Source organism: Protopterus annectens, chromosome 1.part1 (assembly GCF_019279795.1).
Source record: "Protopterus annectens isolate FY-2018-M chromosome 1.part1, PAN1.0, whole genome shotgun sequence".
Classification (NCBI taxonomy): domain Eukaryota; kingdom Metazoa; phylum Chordata; order Ceratodontiformes; family Protopteridae; genus Protopterus; species Protopterus annectens.
Window position 1 is genome coordinate 1,679,117,977 of NC_056726.1, and position 20,488 is coordinate 1,679,138,464.

At 40.3% G+C, this 20,488-nt stretch overlaps 1 protein-coding gene across 1 annotated transcript in view; it reads left to right on the forward strand.

Annotated features, from left to right (window-relative positions):
• Positions 1-20,488, forward strand: part of LOC122811783 (uromodulin-like) — a 449,243-nt gene that overhangs the window by 290,642 nt on the left and 138,113 nt on the right. The window contains exons 6-7 of the mRNA XM_044083847.1: positions 13,923-14,027; positions 15,000-15,214. Of these exons, the coding sequence (XP_043939782.1) occupies positions 13,923-14,027; positions 15,000-15,214 (320 nt within the window). The remainder of the gene's footprint in view (positions 1-13,922; positions 14,028-14,999; positions 15,215-20,488) is intronic.

Below are 20,488 nucleotides of genomic sequence, written 5' to 3' on the forward strand. Positions count from 1 at the left end.
CACTGGAGTACAGGGTTTGTTTCTTAACTTGGAGGGAAATTAGCTAGGCTTAAAATGGCCCAGCAGGGCAGCTAGCGTAGTACTTACCTATGAATCCATGAATAAAAGCAGTCTGCTCACCATGGTAATGTACTTGTTATAGGTGACTCCATAGCACATCATACCAATGCATCACTCACAAGGCTGAGTAAAGACAAGGTAGCAGTCGTGCTACAGTTTGTCATATCACCAGGGCACTCAGGTCCCTTCACTGCAAGTATGAATACAACAAGGTCATTGTTCATGTGGGTGTGAATGACTTGTGATGCACCCCCCCTCCCCTTAGATAATATGAAGAAGAACATGATGGAGCTCTTTCTTTATCTCTCTCTGAAAGGCTGGAAGGAAACTGTCTTGAGCAGTATCCTATCATCATTGAGAATGGTGCCACAATATAAGCAAAATATTATAGTCTTTAATAACTGGCCAAATTAGTGATGTTAATCTGATGGTGACCAAAAAGTGTCAGTCTGGAGGGAGATAAAAGAACAGCCCATCCCGTTTTGACAGGAATGGCCTGCAGTTATTTCCAAGACTTTCACACACTGACAAAGACATTCTGTACCCATTTGGTACCTAATTGTAGGCAATGTCACTATTCAGACTATCAACCTAGTACCCACAAATTCAAATCTGGCAAATATCAACATAGAGCCACTCAGTGCTAGGAGCCTACAAAGAAAATGTCCTCCCTCATGGCCTTCCTAACTCTGGAAAACATGAATATTTGTCTTGTCACTGAAACCTGTTTCCAGAGCAATGACAATACTTCCTCCATACCTAGTTTTTTTGCCTACCACTCTTTTAGGCTTGCAAGTGTACACACTAATAACACTGGTGGTGGTGGTGGTGGTGTATCGCTGTTTAACTGAAACACCATCACCCCTAGAATAATACACCAGGACAATTATCCCATGCACCTTCAAATTCCAACTTCAATAAAGAAGACCTCATACCAAATCCTGATCAACTACAGAAAACTATCCAAGGCACCTACAAATCACAAAACACATCTTAATAGACTAGAGACTATCTCTCTCTTTCTATTAACCCTAAAAAAAGAATTGCTCATGGGACTTTAACTGCTCCTCCATAAACTGGCAAACCTATACCTCCACAGATATGTGCTTAACACTTGCTTGACTTTCCCACCACAAATTACCCCAAAAAATAATATCTTCATAGGTTCATAGGTAGGTACTAGGCTATCGGCCCAAGGGCCTATGTAAGCCTAGCCAACAAGGTTCCCTGGCTTTCGCCACCCAAGGATGCTATTTACCTGTACCCCTGTCGAGCAGGACCACCGAAGTGATTTCTAGGGTGAATTTCCTATTACCCATCCACTCATCAGGATTTTTCTTGAAGAGTGCTAGTGAGGAACTCTGCTTGACATAGATAGGAAGCTTGTTCCAGAGTATGGGAAGTCTCTGGGACAGGAATCTATCTCTCCAGCATGTTCTGTTAATTGTGGTGACAAGGTTTAGGTCTCTAGAGCATGTGGCTCTCAGAGATTGAAATTTCTTTAGGTGTAGTATATCCAACAGCTCTGGGTTTGACATAGCTTTGTATGTTAGGCAGAGATCACCTCGGAGTAGGCAATATACTACGGAGAAAATCTGGAGTTTTTTGAGGCGGCCAGCATAGCGCATCTGTTTGAGTCCTGTAATCCTCTTTGTGAGGTATTTTTGTGCCCTTTCCAGCTGTTGCAGATGTCTTGTGAGGTACATTCCAAAAGGGGCATTGTACTCTATAATGTGTCTGATGAGAGCTGAGTAGAGGGGGACAATGACCTCTTTTTTCCTGGATGAGAATCCTTTCATGATGCGGTGTGCCACGTAGAAAGATTTACAGTGGCGATGTGATTATCAAAGAAGAGGCTACTGTCCACTTGAGTCCCGAGGTCTCTTATCACACCTTCGGCGTTAAGTGGACTGCCACCTATGTGATAGTTCATGGGTACAGAGTTTTTACCAAAGGGGATGACAGTGTACTTTTTGGCACTGAGCTTGAGGCCACAGCTCTGGAATCAGTCTCAGTGAGGCTCTTTTGTAGGATGTCCACGTCATTTGGGGACTCAACTATGACACCCAGTTTGCAGTCATCTGTGAACTTTGTCAGCCAGAGGCCCTCTGCATTAGTCCGTACTTCAGAGAAGTAGATCTCAAACAGGTGAGGACCCAAGACTGAACCCTGTGGTACTCCACTTGTTACAGGTTTGAAGTCAGATTTGAGGTCTGCAATTTTTACAGTGTGGGTTCTGTCAGTGAGCCAGTTGGCAACCCATCTTGTGATGTATGGATTTATACCCAATTTGGTGAGTTTATCTATGATACCAGAATGGGGGATGGTGTCAAAATCCTTGGCGAGGTCAAGATAGGCTGTGTGAACTGCCTTACCCTCATCCACGGCTTTGGTAACTGTTTCAAAGAAGTCAATCAGGTACAGGAGACATGATCTGGCCTTCACAAACCCGAACTGGGTGGGGTCCAGAGTTTGGAGGTTACCAATATCTTTGTTTATGAGTTACATGATGATATGTTCCATGGCCTAGCAAACCAGGCTCATCAGGCTAATAGGACGATAGTTTCCGGGGTCCATGGTGGCTCATCCTTTGTGGAATGTTACAACTGTAGCTGTGCGCCATTCAGTGGGTGCAAAGCCTGTCGTGAGGCTATGATTTAACATGGTGCTCAGGTGGGGAGGCTAGTTCATTCTATAGTTTGTGTAGAATGCAGCCAGGGATATTGTCCGGTCCCATGGATGCTGTGTTCTTGGCTTTGATAGTGCAGTTTTCACCTGTTCAGTTGTGATTGCAGGGGCACTGCATTCTTCTGGTATGGATATGGGCCTCTTAGGGGCTGAGGGGGAGGTAAAGTTAGCACCGACCCTATCAGTTAGGATGTTGGCGATATCAGTTGGTTCTGTGATTTTTGTGCCATTGTGCTGTAACTCAGAGCAGATCTGGGTGTTGCCATTGAGATTCTTTACATAGCTATAGAATGCTTTGTGGTTGTCCTTTGAGTCAGTGGCAATCTTGTTTTCATAGCTCGTTTTGGAGGATTTTATGAGGGATCTCAGGTTATTGCTGAGGCTGACCAGGGAGCTCCTCCACTTGTGGGATTTTACTCTCTTTTGCAACAGTTTTTTTCTTCTGTTGTAGAGTTTGCTTATAGCAGGGGACCACCAGATTGGCTTCCTTTTTTTTAAGAGGACTGCGTTTTGGTTCTATTAGGGATAGCACAATCCATGTATCCATGTAGGTGCTTATAGAGTGCGTTTGTTTAAGATTTGGCAGTGGTAACTGTATTGTCCATCTGCATGGTGTTGTGAAGTTGGCCACTTCTGTCTTAAGAAGCATGAAGTTGGCTTTGGAGAAGTTTTTTACCATGGTTTCCTTATTGAGGGGTGGGGGCAGGATGTGGATATCTATGTTGATTAGTTTATTGTCGGATCTGACCAACGAGGAGTTGACTTCAGATGTGGAGCACTGGTCACTCTTGTTGGTAATCATTTGGTCTAGGATATTATTGTCCTTGGTAGGGGTGTGGATAAGTTGATCCAGGGCATTGGAGTTTATGAATTCTAGGAAGTGTTGAGGAAAGGAGTTGGTACCAGAGTAGTTTTCCCAGTTAATGATGGGGTAGTTGAAATTTCCCATTATTAGGGTGTTAGGTTGGACCCTGATATTCCCTAGTATATTAAGAAAAGAGGAGTGGGAATCCTGAGGCATGGTGGGGGATCTGTATCAAGCTACAATATGCATTGCAGTTTTGCCCAGAATTAGTTGCACTTGGATAATTTTGGATGCATTATGTTGGGCAACTAGCCTGGAAGTGTGGTCATCTTTAATGAATATGGACACACCTCCACCCTTGGTGTTCCAGTCGTAGTTTGATGGCCTGGAAGGTATGGTATGAGTTATATCCTGGTAATGCAGGGGTGCTCTCTGAAGCCTTGAGCCAGGTTTCAATCACTGCACAGATATCGATATTCTGCATTTTAAGGAGTGCCTTGAGTGAGTGCATTTTGAGGTTTAGAGTTCTAGCACTGAGTAGCATTACCCTCAGTTTTTGCTTGCCTGTATCAGTTATAATGGTTTTGTTTTTTGAACATTGCCTAAAAAAGGAACTATAAGGGTGGCAACAGCCTTAGCCAGTATCCAAAATCCAGGGGCGACAGGTGCAGGACATCTCTGGCAAAGCATCGTGGCTTGTCAACCATGTCGTCCCAGGCAGACAAATACTGAATGCCTTTAGAATGACACCAGAAGCTTAGCCAATTGTTGAAGTCAATCATTTTGTCCTTGTACTACGGTATCATTCTGGGCGAAGGTAGGATGCTACCCAGGGCTAGGGTCATACCTGCCTGGATGAGCTCCTCCATGTCTCTTTTCATGTAGTCCAGGGAGGTATGTCTCAGGTCGTTCACACCAACATAGACAATGGCTGAGTTATATTTGTACTTGTTTGCGTGGGTTATGTGGCGGATCCTGGCACCTGACAGGGAATGAACAGTAACCTTCTCCTTGTCTATTCTGATGAGTGGAACATCAGTGTGCCTGACTATAGAGTCACATATGACCAATGTGTTAAGTACGTTGTTTTGCCTTGTGGGCTATGGTTGAGTGGCACACTGAGTCAGTGTGTTATATGCCTTTTGGGTTGTGATGAGGGCTGGAGATTGCTTGCGTTTCTGCTTTGGAGATCTATATTGCTTGTTTAGATTCTTATAGAGAACCTCCGAGAATGTTTTTGTGTATTTATGTGTGGGTCTTGGTGGTGTAAGTGTAATGGGACTATGTGGTGAATGTGGTGTGGAGCAACTGTTTGCCTTCTCCTCCTGACTGACAAGTTCAGTCTTGGGTTGAGAGAGCTTTGCCTCCATTTTGGCTAGATACATGCATCTCTCACAAGTTGTACTGTTAGGTGGTAGGAGGAGAGGGTTGTGGGTGTACATGAGGCAATTGCTACATTGCCCCAAGATGCCCAGATTCATCAGGTAGACAGGAGAGAACACCAGGAGCTGTCCCTTGGACATGCCTGAGTAATCATTTTTTCCTCTAGACAGTGAGGGTAGTAAGTACTCGGGCTGTTTCCTCAAAGTAACTTTGAGGAAGATAAATAAAAAAAACTGTTAGCCACTAGGTAATTAGAAAGGTTGAGTGCTTCAGTAATTTGTAGCTTATTTAGTGCTTTCAACTGTTCTGAACCAGTGCTGAGCACAAAAAAAGCAGATTCAAGTGCTACAATTAAGAAATTGGCTAGTTCTAAGGGAAAAACTGAAGAGCAGACTTTATGGCACCGAGAATAGTTTAACCTTAGTTAAGCTGTGCTGCGCAATGCACAAACTCGCGCAAACCCATGCAAACATGGGTATTCAACTCAGAAACTTGAAAGGGATAGGAATTAGCCCGAAACAGCCAATAAGATAAATTTCAGAGCTGGAGACCACTCCTCTTGCAGCAGATAGGCTGCTCTAATGCTTACCACTCTCACTGATAAGCAGAAAGACTTCCCACTGGCACAATAAGGTCTGGACCACTCAGAAACACAAACTAAAGTCCTGAAACCAGCAGATCTGGGATCTGGACTATTCTAATATAGGAAATGGAGGGAAATGAGCAGTATAGATAGTATTTTTTTTTTAATTATGCAGAAAAAAGCAACTTAAAACAGTCGTAATCCACAGAAAAGGCTGTTGCACTTGAGTGTGACACCTACAATAATAAATTCAGTTTAAATTTTAAGTTTTAAACAGGTAGAACAAGTGCACACACAGTAAAAATGAATTAACAGTACAATGCAGCAGAAATACAGCAAACGACAGTAAAAATGGCTTTTTAAAGCACAATTAGCTTAAAACAGTTTATAGAAAGCCAAAAAGGTACTTAGATCAGCAAAAGAGCCTCTCTTTCTCATTTCTGGTGCTGTAGTAGTCTGAAAGATGCCCAAACAGGATCCACCGAGCTAAAACTTCTAACTCTTCCATTAGAGGCACCAACATACTCAGCTTATTTTTGTTTCCCCTACTGCTTCATTCTGTCTGGCTGACCCCACTGCCCCTGTCCATTGCCAGGTCTACCAACCTGTCCTCCAACTATTCTCTGTTCTATGGCTTGGGCCAGTGTGGAAACTAAGGACATCTTGGAGGAGTCATGCCACTGACTGCTTCTACCAGGGATTTTTTTTATTTATGACCTACCCCTCAATCCTCCCGCATTCATCTGTTACATCAGAGAGCTATTCCTCTCTGTGGACTACACCTCCCCACAGGGAATACCTAGATGGATGCCCCCCTCGGGATGGGTATGCCCATCCCTCTCTACCAGTGCCTCAAGCACCTGAAGTGCTAAAAGATCCCAGGTTACCTGGGCCTTAATTAGGGCTTTTTCACTCTATACCATGGCACTGGCTCAGCTTTATCATTCTTTCCCTCACTAACACATTCCCCATCTTCTCCTCACCCATTGTCATACCCTCATTGGTCAAATCCGATCACAGCACTGTTTTGCTCTCCATACAGTCCAAGTACAGGTCAGTGACCAACCTGACCAATTTAAAATACTTCTCCATGGTCAGTTTCCTTGTGTCTGATGAGGACTTGAAACAGTTCAGCAGTCCCTCGTGCCCTCTCTGACCGTATTTCAAATAGAGCTGCATATACCCAAAAAATAATACTCCCATCTCAACATCTCTCTAGGACTGCTAATAATTCTGTAGAAAATGTTGCCAACGTAGTTGCTTCTACCTCTACTTACTGCTCTTATTTCACTGTTTCCTCTCCATCTCTCTAAAAGAAATCAGAAAACTGAAGTCCATCCTGGTATGGCAATGAATGTACAGCTAGATGCTTCCCTAGATTCACATGGCTCTGTTATTCTTTCATACTAACTCACATCAACACTTCCCGTGTTCTGTTTATTTATTTAATTTTGTTTACCAGCATAGAGTACTGATCAAGACAGACCAGTTGTGGGCTCAGTATGCCCATAACCAACAGTGATACTAAATCTTTCACAGATCCATTTTACCCAGTTTCTTTGCTCACTAACCTAACTAAACTGTTTGGCAATGCTCCATCTTATCAGATAAAAAAGAACATTTCTACCAAAGACTTGCTCTGCCATCACCAGCATGGACTCCATCGAGGACACATCTCTTTTCTATCAGTAACACAATCTGCTTAGTATTAGGCTCAGGCATTTTGTAGCAAAACATTTGTTTGTAGACCTATTCAAGTCTTTTAATTCCATGTCCAGCATATTGCTCTACACTGAACTTATAAGTTGGGTCTGGCTATTTCTGCAAATGCTGGGTATCTAAATACTTAACTTGTCTACAGCAGTCATTTATCAAACATGAACTCTCCCCTCTTATCTGTCCAACAAGAGAAAGCCACCAATGGTATCTGTTCCATATACTCTACATTTTTTTTATAATAATTTGCTTCCTCTTAAAATTTATGTCACAAAGCTATGCCTTTATGTGCATTATGTGGTGCTGTACTCTTTGACTTTTTCTCTCTTTTAACAACAAACTCCACTGGAGATACTCAAATCCTTCAAGTTATAGGAAGCAAAATGCCCAGGTTCATATCATCACTTAAGCATAAACATCACTGCAGTGAATGGTCTAAAATTGGATTACTACCCCTAGAAGTGCATTCCTCAGGATCACCCCAGTTATCACATCCTGCTTTGTTAAGTCCCATTGTGTTCACTCACTGATTCACTGAAGTAATAAAGTTGCTATCCCGTTGAATGAAATCCTACACTGTATTGTTCTTTAAACAGTGCTGTATGTTTCAGCGTAACTACAGAGGAAGGGAGCAAATGGTTTAACTAATTACTGATTGCTCTCTTTTCTCAGTGGTTACATAGTATCAGAGTTAGTACATGTAACAACAAGCAGTATGAGAAAAAGCCAAGGTTTAAAATACCTCTAAAAATATGTGCATTTCTTTTTGATATTTCAGTTTGTTGAGAACTCAGTGTAGTTCTCATTGTGATGGGATAGGGTTTCAGTAGGTCAGGTTTGATGGTTTGGTTACTCAGTGAATTGTGATTCTTCTAAATAGGATATTGAGTGAGTTGGTGTTTCTTGTAGTATTGGTTAATCACATTCCTCACAATGCATCTGCATACTCTTCTACAAACTTTAATTTCTGGGCCACCATCTGTCCATCTCATCTCCACTTCAGAGCTTTCACATGTCTGTTTGCTCTCATCTTCCCAGCTTTCCTCTTCTTTCCCTTCTCATTTTTTTCTTGGCTGCAGTACATTCTTTTCCATACATGATCCTAAAATCTGGGAATCTGTCCGTGTCCAAACTAGATCACTTCCCACTACTGGTAAATTATAGGCTGCCCCTCTCACTTTATTAAAAATAAAGCACAGAGTAAATGTTACCAGCTGTCACTTTGTTTTTTATTAACCAGGACCATTATCAGCCATTACCTGGCCCACAAGGTTGGACAAAACACAAACACAGTGCACAATTGAAAATAGTCAAGCAAAATGAAACCAGGATTAAACAATAAAGATTTAATGGCAACATTACAACACATTCCATCAAATTCATAATTGGTCAATCGGCTACTCTCCCATTAAATAATATTATTGTTATGGCCTGCAAGTTATGTGTTTTAATAAACATTCAAGTTATGTGTTATAATGTCCTTTGCCTGATACACCTGCTGTTGTGCTTTTATTTAGAGTGATATTGTAGTAATTTCTTGATGTTAGTATTTTTCATTAGACTGTATGTACGACATATTGAATTTTATACTCTTCGTATGTTATGATTTGATTCTTTGACTATGCAGTGGTTCAGAAGGGACTTATTTTACTGGAGCCTATCCTATCTGTTTAGATAAGATAAAGTGATACAGTGGTTAGTGTTCAGAAGTGACTTTGATGAGGCCTGTCCTATCTGTTTAGATATGATAAAGTGGTATACTGGTTAGTGTTGCAGCCTTGCAGTACTTAGTTCTGCAGTTTGATTACTTACTTACCTTCTGTGGCCAGTCTGCATATCCTCTCTCTGTCCAAATGTAGTTTTGCAAAGTCCTCTGGTTTCTTTCTGTATTCCAAATACATGACTGTAGATGAATAACAGAATTTGTAAATTGCCAATATGTGTGGGTATGTATCCTACAAAGGTCACTGTCTTAAACCTATTAAATGTGATAAAGTCTGATTATGGCCGAGTACAATAGTATGATAACTTCTCTGGACCTAGATGCCATGCCTTTGCTCATCATTTGAGCAACATGGAAGGATTTTTTTACTACCTTGGACAAATGTTGGTCAAAGACTAGGTTACTGTCTACATGGATTCCCAGATACCTGACTAGTGAATCAACTTTTAGGGGTGTTGTATTGATGACATAGTTACCCAGGGTGCCTGACTTCCCGAAAGGTACTATAAAGCATTTATTGGTATTGAATTTTACGCCATGGCTTTGGCACCAAGTGTTTGTCTGTGTTAGACCCTCCTGGAGGGTGTTCACATTTTGGGAGGATTCAATGACTGCTCCCAGTTTGCAATCATCTGTGACTTTAGTTAGCCAGAGGCCTTTGACATTGGCTTTGACATCTGAAAAGTAAATGCCAAAGAGGAGTCAGGCTAGCACAGTGCCCTTGGGGACGTCACTGATATCCGGCCTCTTTGTGGAGGTGGCTTCACAGATTCTAACCTCCTTGGTCCTATCAGTGAGCTAGCTAGTTATCCAGCATGTTATAAAGGGGTTTATACCTAGTTCTGTAAGTGTGTTGACAATGCCCGAGTGAAGTATTGCTTCAAATGATTTAGTCAGATCTAGGTAGGCAGTATGAACCATTTTTCCTTCAGCCATTGCCTAAGTGATGTTTTCAAAGAAGTCCACCAGTTTAAGTAAGCATGACTTTCCTCTGGCAAAGCCAATCTGGGATGGATCCAGTGTCTGGAAGTCTGTTATGTCCTTGCTGATAATTTCCATGATAATGCTTTCCATGGCTTTGCATATCAAACTATAGTCAGACTAATGGGTCTGTACTTTCCAGGATATGTTGAAGGTCCTCCCTTATGAAGGGGGACGACCATCGAAGTGTGCCATTTTTGTGACCCAAAGCCAGTTTTAAGACTACAGTGAAATAAGGACTCCCAAGGTTCTGATATGTCATATTTTAGACTGTTCAGGGGGCATCCTGGGATGTTATCAGGGCCTACAGAAGCTGTGTTCTTGGCTTTAGCAAGCGCAGCCAGTACATGCTCCCTAGTTATAGTTGGCAGGGTTATGTTTGGGGGGTATATTTGGTGGATGGTTGGCGGTGAGAGGGGGTAAAGTTGGAAATTAATTTGTCCACTAACATGTTCATTATATCACCAGGTTCAGTGAATGTGGCACCATTAACCACAGATTCAGCACATTGCTGTGTGCTGCCCTTGAGGTTTCTAATATAGCTGAAGAAGGTCTTATGGTTATTTTTCACCTGGGAGGATATCTTAACCTCAAAGTTGGCTTTGCTTGACCTAATTAGCTTTCTTAGTTGCCTGTTTAGTTTGATGAGAGAGTTTTTATCTTTATGGAAATTATCCTTCCTGATTTTTGCCATAATTTTGTTTTCCTTTTGTTTACATCTGTTTTAATTTGGGATGATACCAGGACTGTTTATTTCTTGGGCTAGTCCTGGACGTACTTCTAGAAGGCACAGCAGCCTGTATGCAGCCATTGACATGGTTGTACAGAGTTTCAAAGAGCAATTATGCATAGGCTGCTGTGTTCTCAGGGTTGGAGGGAACTGAACTTCAGCAAACCATCACTTAATAAAAGGTAATTTGCCTTGGGATAGTTCCTAACTGTTACTTTTTTAATGGGGTAATTAAAGTTTCCCATTAGTAGGGTGTTAGGTTGGATGCTAAGTGTTTCCAGTTGGTCCAAGTATGCACTATGAACTTCTTGGGATATGTAGGTTGACCTATAGCTGACTAGGATATTGTATGAGAGTTTGTCTGTGGTGATCTGTATGTGGAGGAATTCCAGCATGTTATCCAGTTTTGACCACCCTAGAGGTATGATTTTTTCTGATGTATATTGAGACACCTAAACTTTCAGCTCTAGTCTGTGCAGCTACTGTTCTAAATGTGTGGAAGGCATTGAAACCTTGCATTGCTGGAGTACACTCTGGCGCTTTAAACCATGTCTCAGTAACTGCACAGATGTCTGTATTCTCAAGAGTAAGGAGGACTTGGAGGGAGTGCAGTTTTTTTTTTTTTTATTTAGGCTTCTGGCATTAAGCAGCAACATTTTGAGGTTCAGTTGATTTGATTTTGATATGTCGGTAGGTTTGTCAATCTGGCTTTGCCTAAAAACCAAATACTAGCGCCAGCATCTCTGTACCTATGAGAAGAGAGAATTTTGACTGATGCAGAAATTTTTACTTGGTATATATTTTCTTTCCCTTTATCTATACTTAACAGCTGACTCTTATATGTACAGCCACCACAATCCATAGAGTTTACTAGGTGGGGAGGTGACAAAAGTAGATTACCGGGCCTTTCTTCCACATCACAGAGACATGCAGACACAACTATGGATAATTTGAAAATCATCTCACTACTTACTGCATGTCATTGGTATGTGGAAGGAAACCGGAACTACCGTGAAAATCCACAGAAACACCTCACATAGAAGACATTTCATCCAGGAGCCAAACTGGAGGGCCTCTTGCTGTGAGGTGACAATGCTACCCACTCAGCCATTAGGCCAGACATACATATCTTTCATCCCATTTAAATTCTTGCAGTTCTGAGGATTGCATTTGTAGTCCCACAACATACAACAGTGCTTGACTGACGATTGCTAAAAGGAGATACACAGAAACAAGCAGTTACAGTTCTTCAAAAAATTGGGGGTCTAATGTAAAGATATTTGAGGACATCTGACAGAGGGAAAGCAAAAACATGGGTCTAAGAACTCAGTGTACTGTATATTGACAATTCGGTACAATGTATATAATGAAGACTGTTCTGATTAAGACGGATGGTGATATTTCAAGTAGTATTTGTAGCAAAGAAAGCAGAAGGATAAAAGAGTGTGTGACATTGGTAGAAAAGAACACTGCAAGAGCTGATGGGAGGTTGGTGTAGCCAGACATCATATGTGGTCAATTAGTGTATTATGCAATTAATGCTACCTGAATGGATAAACTAGATTCTAAAATTTCCATGGGAAACAATGAAAACCAGTTTCTTTGAGATCATGCAGGGTGGCAACACTAAGAGCACTGATATGAGGGAGTGGCTCCTTAGCAAAATACGAAGCATTTTCTGTGTAAAAAGTGGTGGATAAGTGGAATACGTTCTGTGTGCGAGTGGCGCACGTCTTTCTGATGAGCAGCTCAGTTAGTGCAGAGGACTGAAGCTCTAAGCTGTTAGCAGGTTCATATCTTCATAGATATTGATCCATTAAGATCTGTAGAAGCCTAGCCGTATATTCACATAAAGCTTTTAGCTCTTATATTTTAACTATGAATAACCTAGAGATGAACAGAACATTTATATGTTGCCTCTATCCATGACAAACAAGAGAGCTAAACTAGGGGTGCATTTGTGGTTACCCAGCTATTCGTCCAGATTACATCTGAATAGTGTAAGAGAAGTACTTTGCTAATGTGGAGAGGAAGGCAACTCCAAAGAGGTGTCATTCTCTGTGATCCAGATCTATCCATCCACCATGTTCTATATATGTTGCAAAAGAGATTAAGATGACTTGAGCAGGTGTTTATGCTCCTACTAGGCTTATAAATTTTCAGCAAGTTAATCATGCAAAGAGCATTCCTGTGTCATCAGTCTCTGTACATTTTTCTGCTGTCAAAGATGATTTTTATCTAAGAAGTAGGAAATTAAAAGTGCCATCTCCAGAATGGAGCTTAGATCTGAATTTCGTTATAGTACTGGCAAATCATTTTTGTTTCTGGAAAGTCTCCTTTTTTGGAACTTGCACAGCTGAGCTGTCATCCACAGAAAGAGACAGTGGGTGAACTAATACACAAGGGTATCATTCAGGTAAATAAATAAATAAATGCACGTTTGTTAACTGGGAAGGTCCACTGGACACAGTCTCTTTTCAGGGGAGACCGAGAAACAATGTCTGATTAAGTGACTTGCTCAAGGTCACACAGTAGGTAAATGACAGCTGTGAGAATCAAAGCCTGTACCACAGGAACTGCAGTGCATAGCCTTAACCCTATGTGCCAGCTGCTAGACAATCAGTGACCAACTTATTGAAGCATGTTTAGTTGAGCCTACATGAAATAAAATCTACTGCAATTTATGACTTGCACCATGACCTGGCAACCTTTGAGTTAGTTATAGTAGTTTATTTTTTTTTCAGGTTTCTAGAGGTAATAAATTATCCTCAGCACTTGTATACATGCATTGTCACACCCAAAAGATAGGCAGTCAGGCCTGTGTAATCTAATTGCTGCCATGATGAAAGATACTAACCACTCCCCAACCTAAAAAGGGTACACAAGCCAGATGACATTTTGTTTCCCCTCCATCTAACTTTTCTGTACCCCACTCCATTTTTCCACTTTGGATCACGAATAGTACAACAAAGGATGCCTTGACCCTATGCCAGTGAGCTTAAGTATTAACAAAATATTCTGACTCGATGGAACCAAGTGTCTGAGTATCTTGTAATTTTGTGTAATTGAGGTATTTAATGCACTGAAGAGTTTATCCACTGATAGTGATAACCAAAACATTTCATGTGCTGAGATCTAAGCAAGATTTTTTAAGTGCAGTCTGTTTTGAACTATAAAGCATGCTAGCAGGCAATAAGCCACAGGATGATGTTATCCAAAAATATTTTTTTAATATTTTATTCCTATGCCACAGATCCCGATGAAAGCTGTGTTCCTGCATGCACTGCTGATCATGAGTGCACGTATTCAGATGGACAGTGGAGCTGTCAATGCAACACAACAATGTATCAAACACCCGGTAAGCAATCAGTAAAAAAGAAATACCTTAATGCATTTTAAAGTAATTTCAGGCTTTCACAAATGAAATGCTAATCAAAACTGTTTTTCCCTAAATATGAGTGATTTTGAGTCCCATTAAAGCCACATATTTGAACCCATGTTTAGTGTAAAGCATTGGTCATAGGACAGCAAAAATCACTATTGGAATAAATAAGTGATTAACTTGATATGGGTTTATTGAACATTTGTCTATGAATACACAGAGACACTGTTCTACAAACTGAGAAAAACAAACACTGCAAATATAGTGTTTTAAGCAACAACTCCCTTATATACTTCTTCTACATAGTAGAATCAACTCCTACGAGGTCACCATTTTATAGAGAAAAGTAAAATGCTGCTTTTTTATCGTCTTTCTTCCTTCTCTTACAACTTTGAAATGTGGAATGGTAGCTCTTGCTGTACTATAGACCCAAATGGTGCATGAAGAGTAAAGTAATAAAACATCAGTAAAAATAAGAAAATGGAAGGTTTTTTTCTCCCAAAGGGAACTTATCTTCCCAGCTAAGGAAACCACAAATCAACTATTGATCCTCAAAAGCCTCAGAGGAGCATATTTTTGGCCACAGTCAAGCTCTGAACAGCTTTGCATCCAGACTTGTCTTTTAGTCAGCTCAGCTCAAGCTGCTTCATAGCTTAGACGTGTGGAAGGTAACCTGAAGCTTTGGAAGCTGGCCAGCTGTTATAGCCTATCAGGATATAACCCATATAGCTAAAGCTACTGCAGCAGTGATTAGTATGAAGAACATTGTATGCTCAGCTTCATTTTTAGCTAGCCTTTATCAGAATACTTATTCCCTTAATAAAGTGAAAATGTGTCATATAAATGGGTTTAATTGATGTTTCTATGCTATCACAGTCATGTTGTTAATTTAAATAAATAACATTGCAATCTGTTTTTTTTCTGTTACTTTTTTCTTCTTTAATACAGTGTCATCATCACAACTAGTTGAGCACCTCTCTTGTGGATCTCCAACGATAGAACTGACAGTTCGTAAATGTGCTGTAGAAGCAATGCATCTAAATTCCTCAGAAGCTCACTTAATTAACCAAAACTGCAAGGGGATCCCAGTGGTATCTGGGAACGAAACTCTGCTGTCCTTCAGAATTTATACAATTAATGACATGTGTGATACACACCTTTCGGTAAGTTTTTCTTTCTAACATTTCACTAAATCAGTTTTTATCACTCTTATTTCCCTGCTACTCTTAACATTCACATGCCACTTAGAATTATTAAATGGCTTATCCAATTATTTATTTGCTACTACAAAGATACCATTCCTCACGTCTTCTTTAAATCCATTTCTATATTTAGACCTTGATCCACACACTTTCACTTCTTCAGTCTTCTCCATACTTCTCTACTGTGACCTGTTAGCTTTTTCTGCTAAAATATACTAAATAACATAATATAATACTCTGACATGTTCTTCTCTCTACATCCCATATAAAACTATAGTGTTGTAATCAATACACCCAAATAAAATTAGTGTCCAAACCTCTAGATCATATATAAAGTTAGTGTTGCATCACCTTTAAAAGCGTTCTTACTGATTCAGGCTTCCGGTAGCTGTCCCAGATCACACATCTGCCACATCAGTATCTCTTGTCCACTCCCCACTATCACACTTGTACTCTTATACTGTTTTCCTCTTTCCAGTTAATTCTCTGTAACCTTTTAATTTACTCAGATAAATGTAGCTTTCCTTTCATCTTAGGTATATAATCTGCCTGCTTTAATGTCATTTTTAAATGTGACTGTCTTCTATACATTTGCTGTTAACATAACTCTACAAGGTTAAAAATCCCTGAAGACTTTTCATGGTCTCCTTGTTTAATCCTCCTACACTCTTGCTTCACTTGGTCATTGAATTACTAATTCAAGTGAAGGTTATGTGTCCTTATCTTAGTCTCACAAAGGTTTTTGAATGTATCAGCAAAATGAATTGAGCCAAAAATGGCATGTATTTAAATCCATTACATGTCCTTCTCTTTATATTATATAAAAATGCATACTTGGGTAACTGCATAATACAGATGTGCTCTACTATATGGACATTTGGTTGTGACTTAGAGTTATTAACGTACATTGAACTATATAGATCAACCCTTTTCTGGAATACATGTCAAGCAGAATGCCTCTTTGGCCCTCTTCAAAAGGAACTTTGATGAGTGGATGGGAGAAAGGAAATTCACCACGGGGATCACATCAGTCGCCCTGCTAGACAGAGTTCCAGGGAAGTAAATAGTGTGGGAAGTAATAACCAGGGAATTGTTATGGTTAGGCTTGTATAGGCCCTAGGGCCGATAGCCTAGTACCAACCTATGAACCTATTATAGTCTAACTAAGAAGGGAAGATGGCTGCATTACCTTCCTTTAAGGGTACCTGGGGTGGTTTTCTACAAATAATGCTAAATAGATCCTGAGAATCCCTGTTCATACTACTATAGTGTAGTTATTAGTTATGTGCCATTACATCAACAAATGAAATATTAGATCATTCGTTTATGCATATAAGACATTTGCCCATTTCTTTGATCATATGCTGAGCTCAGAGTTAGTTAGAAGTGGAAGTGTGTAGAGGCCTTGTCCAGCAAGTAAACACTTTTTTTCTTCTCCACCTCTTTTCATTTTTCTTTGCTTTTTGTTTTTTGTAGAACTTCCTTACACTCTGAGTGAACCTATGCCTTACACTGTGCCACAACTTCAGAACCAACATTTTCCAACATGCGTCCTGCATGTAAAGTGTAATACATCATAGAGCTTCTGAGCAATCTTACAAATCCACACCTATTCCCAGTAGTTTAATGGAGCTACCAGAGATGACTCAGCAACAATTACAGTAGATCTAATGGCACCTTGAGTGAAATGTCTTGAGTTATCACCCCCAGTTTATGCAGTCTTCATTCTATCCCACCTCGCCTCCCCAACAAGTTATCTTAATCCATTGTAGAAAATAACTTCCGTTAAGGTCCAACCTGTACCAAGTCTAGTTATGATGTAACCTAACCTTGTCTTTGACATCATTTTAAACTTTACATACAAAATCCTTGCTGTCTTTGCTTTATCCATTATTATGCTATGTTATTAAGCAACTAAAACTTGGAAAGAGTATATGTTATTGTCCATAAAGGAACATATATTTATCCAATCTAAGTATCAGCCACAATATTTTATGTTCCTCTTCGAAGAACGTGCAAAAGCTATAAGCAAACATTTGACCAGCTTCCTCATTAAATAACTTCATGCAGGAAAATGCCTTCAGAAATTAACACAGCACCATGTGAGCACTAACAAATTATCTGGTTTGTACACATAAACCCTTAATTCAAGGCTATCTGTTTAGCTTAATCTACTTCAAACACTTATTGGACCCTTACACACTGAATCCTTCCTTCCTAACATGGTTTACTACCTTGGATTTGTCTGTATGATTGGTTTTGATGCTGCCTTACCAATGAGATACCAACCTAGTCCGCCATCTCCCCCAAAGCCAGCTATTGTTTTTCTTTTAGCTAACTATATAACTAGGATATAGCAGTGTGTATGTTTGCTGTGCAGCCTGTTATGCTGATGTTTTTATTTACTAGGGAAACCACAGCTTTATTCTGATGAGCAAAGATTTCCAAAGCGAATGGCATTTATTGGTTTTATACATACTGGTGCAGCTTAACATATAAGAAAACTGAAGATATATTTACCATGGCCCAGAAGAGAAAGTGTTATCCATGTGCTAGACTGTTGTGTCCCTTTAATATCTTACAGACTATAATATCTCTTCAACCTAACTTGTTCCTGTATGTCCTATATTAGCCATGCCAGCAACTTTGTCAAAGGTTTTACTGAGAAAAATGATGCATAAGGTTGGGACAGTGGTGTGAAGCTCATCCACTTTATAGTACATGTTATACCAGTCTCTACTACAAGGTATACCCCCAGGAGGAATACTTTGGTTGGATGGAGACACCTCTTTACAGCACATAGCTGTGTCTTTGTTTGCTACCCCAAAGTGGAATGAAACCACTAGAGATAATGAGTCCATAACATTGAATGTTAATGAATTGCATTAGCTATGCTTGATGGTTCCTGAAACTGATAAATCCAGATAGAGTCCAATTTATATAAACCAAGAGTAGAAGTGAGTAACAGAAGAAGTCATTAAATATAAACCCAAATGTGTACAGATGTGGTAATGAAATATATTGTCCCTATCTGAGGCCGAACCATCCATGGTGCAGAATGTAAACTCCTGACTGCAGTGACATTAATACAGCTTCCTGTAGTAGTCCCAGATCTGAATGAAGCTGGTCCAGTCATGTGGGAATGAGTAGCCAGTGCTAACCTGCTTCTCTAAGGGGAGGATTGCAAGACAACTACTGCAACAGGAGATTTCAGCTACAACCTATTCTGATGCAGTATCTGTCCCAGAGGCATCCTTTGCAAAGACAAGGGAGGTACAAACCAGTAACAGAGCTCCCTAGTTGATACACGTCCCAGAACTCTCACTATAGAAAAGAAGATAATGGTCAGAAATAGTGGAAAGAAGCATATTATAAGCCTTTTTAAGGTTTACCAACATCTCTTTTAGACCACTTTCTAGATGCTGATGGACACACAACCTGACTTTTAACTAGTCCATCTTTGATTGGTTTGTCTCTTACCTTTCTTGGCAAATTTAAGGGGTTATGGAGTTAATACCTCTTTTCCCTTTTGTTTAATTTCCTAAGTTCTACAGAGCTCTGTTCTGCATGTTTATGCTACCACTGGGCAATCCTATGTGAAGGACAAGTTTATATTATCACCATTATGCATATATACGTCTCCTTCCATCAGACTATATGAAATATTAACTGTCACAGATTATCTTTAAGCCATCTGATGTAGGATTTGTGTTAATCAAGTATTGCTTATCCTGTCTAAGGCTGTAGTCACAGCGGTTCATACAATTTTGAGAAAGCCCAATTGTCATGCCTTAAATCTGTGTCTTCTTTATGGGGATGACAGGCTTAATTTTTTCAATAAGAGATGTAGTTTGGAGTTATACTTGATAACAGAATAACACTAAAGGACTGCAGCTGGATTAAAAATTCCTTTTACCATCTCAGGAATATAGTTATACCAAGAACATTATTCCAAATGAAGACCTCTCTGTAGTAATGCATGTCATGGACCCTTAATTATTGCATCACCACAGTTTCCTTTATAGGTTCATAGGTTCATATGTGTTTACTAGGCTAACGACCACAAGAGCATTTTTAAGCCTAGCCATGCATCCTGAATCTCTGACAAGTTCTGACACCCTTGATAAGTGTAAACATGGGCCTGGGAGACGAGCCATTTACAGGTTACCTGTTTGCATTAGAGACATAGGTGCCAAACCAGGGATGAATTTCTGGTTTCCCATCCAATTGTCCAAGTTGCACTTGAATTGGGTTAGGTAGGAACTCTGCTTCACATGGATGGGGAGTCTGTTCCATAGATGGGGTAGTCTCTGGGATACATACCTATCTCACCAGCAGGTCTTATTTATATCGCAGGCAAGGTTTAAGTCTTTAGAATGGGTAATTCTGGTACTGTTTGTTTTGTGGATATACAGGAGGTTCATCAGACTGGGATCTGACAATGCCCTGTATGCCAGGCATGGATTTCCCCTCAAAAGCCGGTGGGAGGCAGAATACAGGGATAGGGCCTTGAGACAGTCAGCATAGGACATATTACTTACACCCTGTATTCTTTTAGTGAGGAACCTCTGTGGAAGTTCCAGTTGTTAGATATGCCTGATTAGGTACTTACCAAAGGGAGCACTTTACTCAATGATAGGTCTGATGAATGTCGAATACAGTGGAACAATGACTTCTTTGGACTTGCCATACCTTTGTTTACAAGTTGCACAACATAGAATAATTTCCTCGCCACTGTAGACATGTGATGATCAAAGGCTAGATTACTATCTATGTGTGTCCCTAAGTCCCTGACTACTGGGTCAAATCAAAGGAGTGTGTTGTTAATATGATAGTTACCAGGGATGGATGACTTCCCAAAGGATACTATTATGCATTTCTTGGTATTTACTTTTAATCCATGGCTCTGACACCAGTTGTTTGTCTGTGTCAGCCTTTCCTGAAGAACATTTGTGTCAGTATGTGATTCAATGACAGCTCCTAATTTGCAATCATCTGCAAATGTAGTCAGCCAGAGACCACAGACATTGGCCTTGACTTCTGAGAAGTAAATGCCAAAAAGGAGCGGTCCAAGAACTGATCCCTGAGGGACTCCACTTGTGACTGGCCTCTTTGTAGAGGTGGACTTCCCAATTCTAACTTCCTGGGTCCTGTCTGTGAGTCAGTTGGCTATCCACTGGGTAACATACGGGTTACCTGTGGTTCCCTAAAGCAGAGCTAAACCTTCTACAGTTT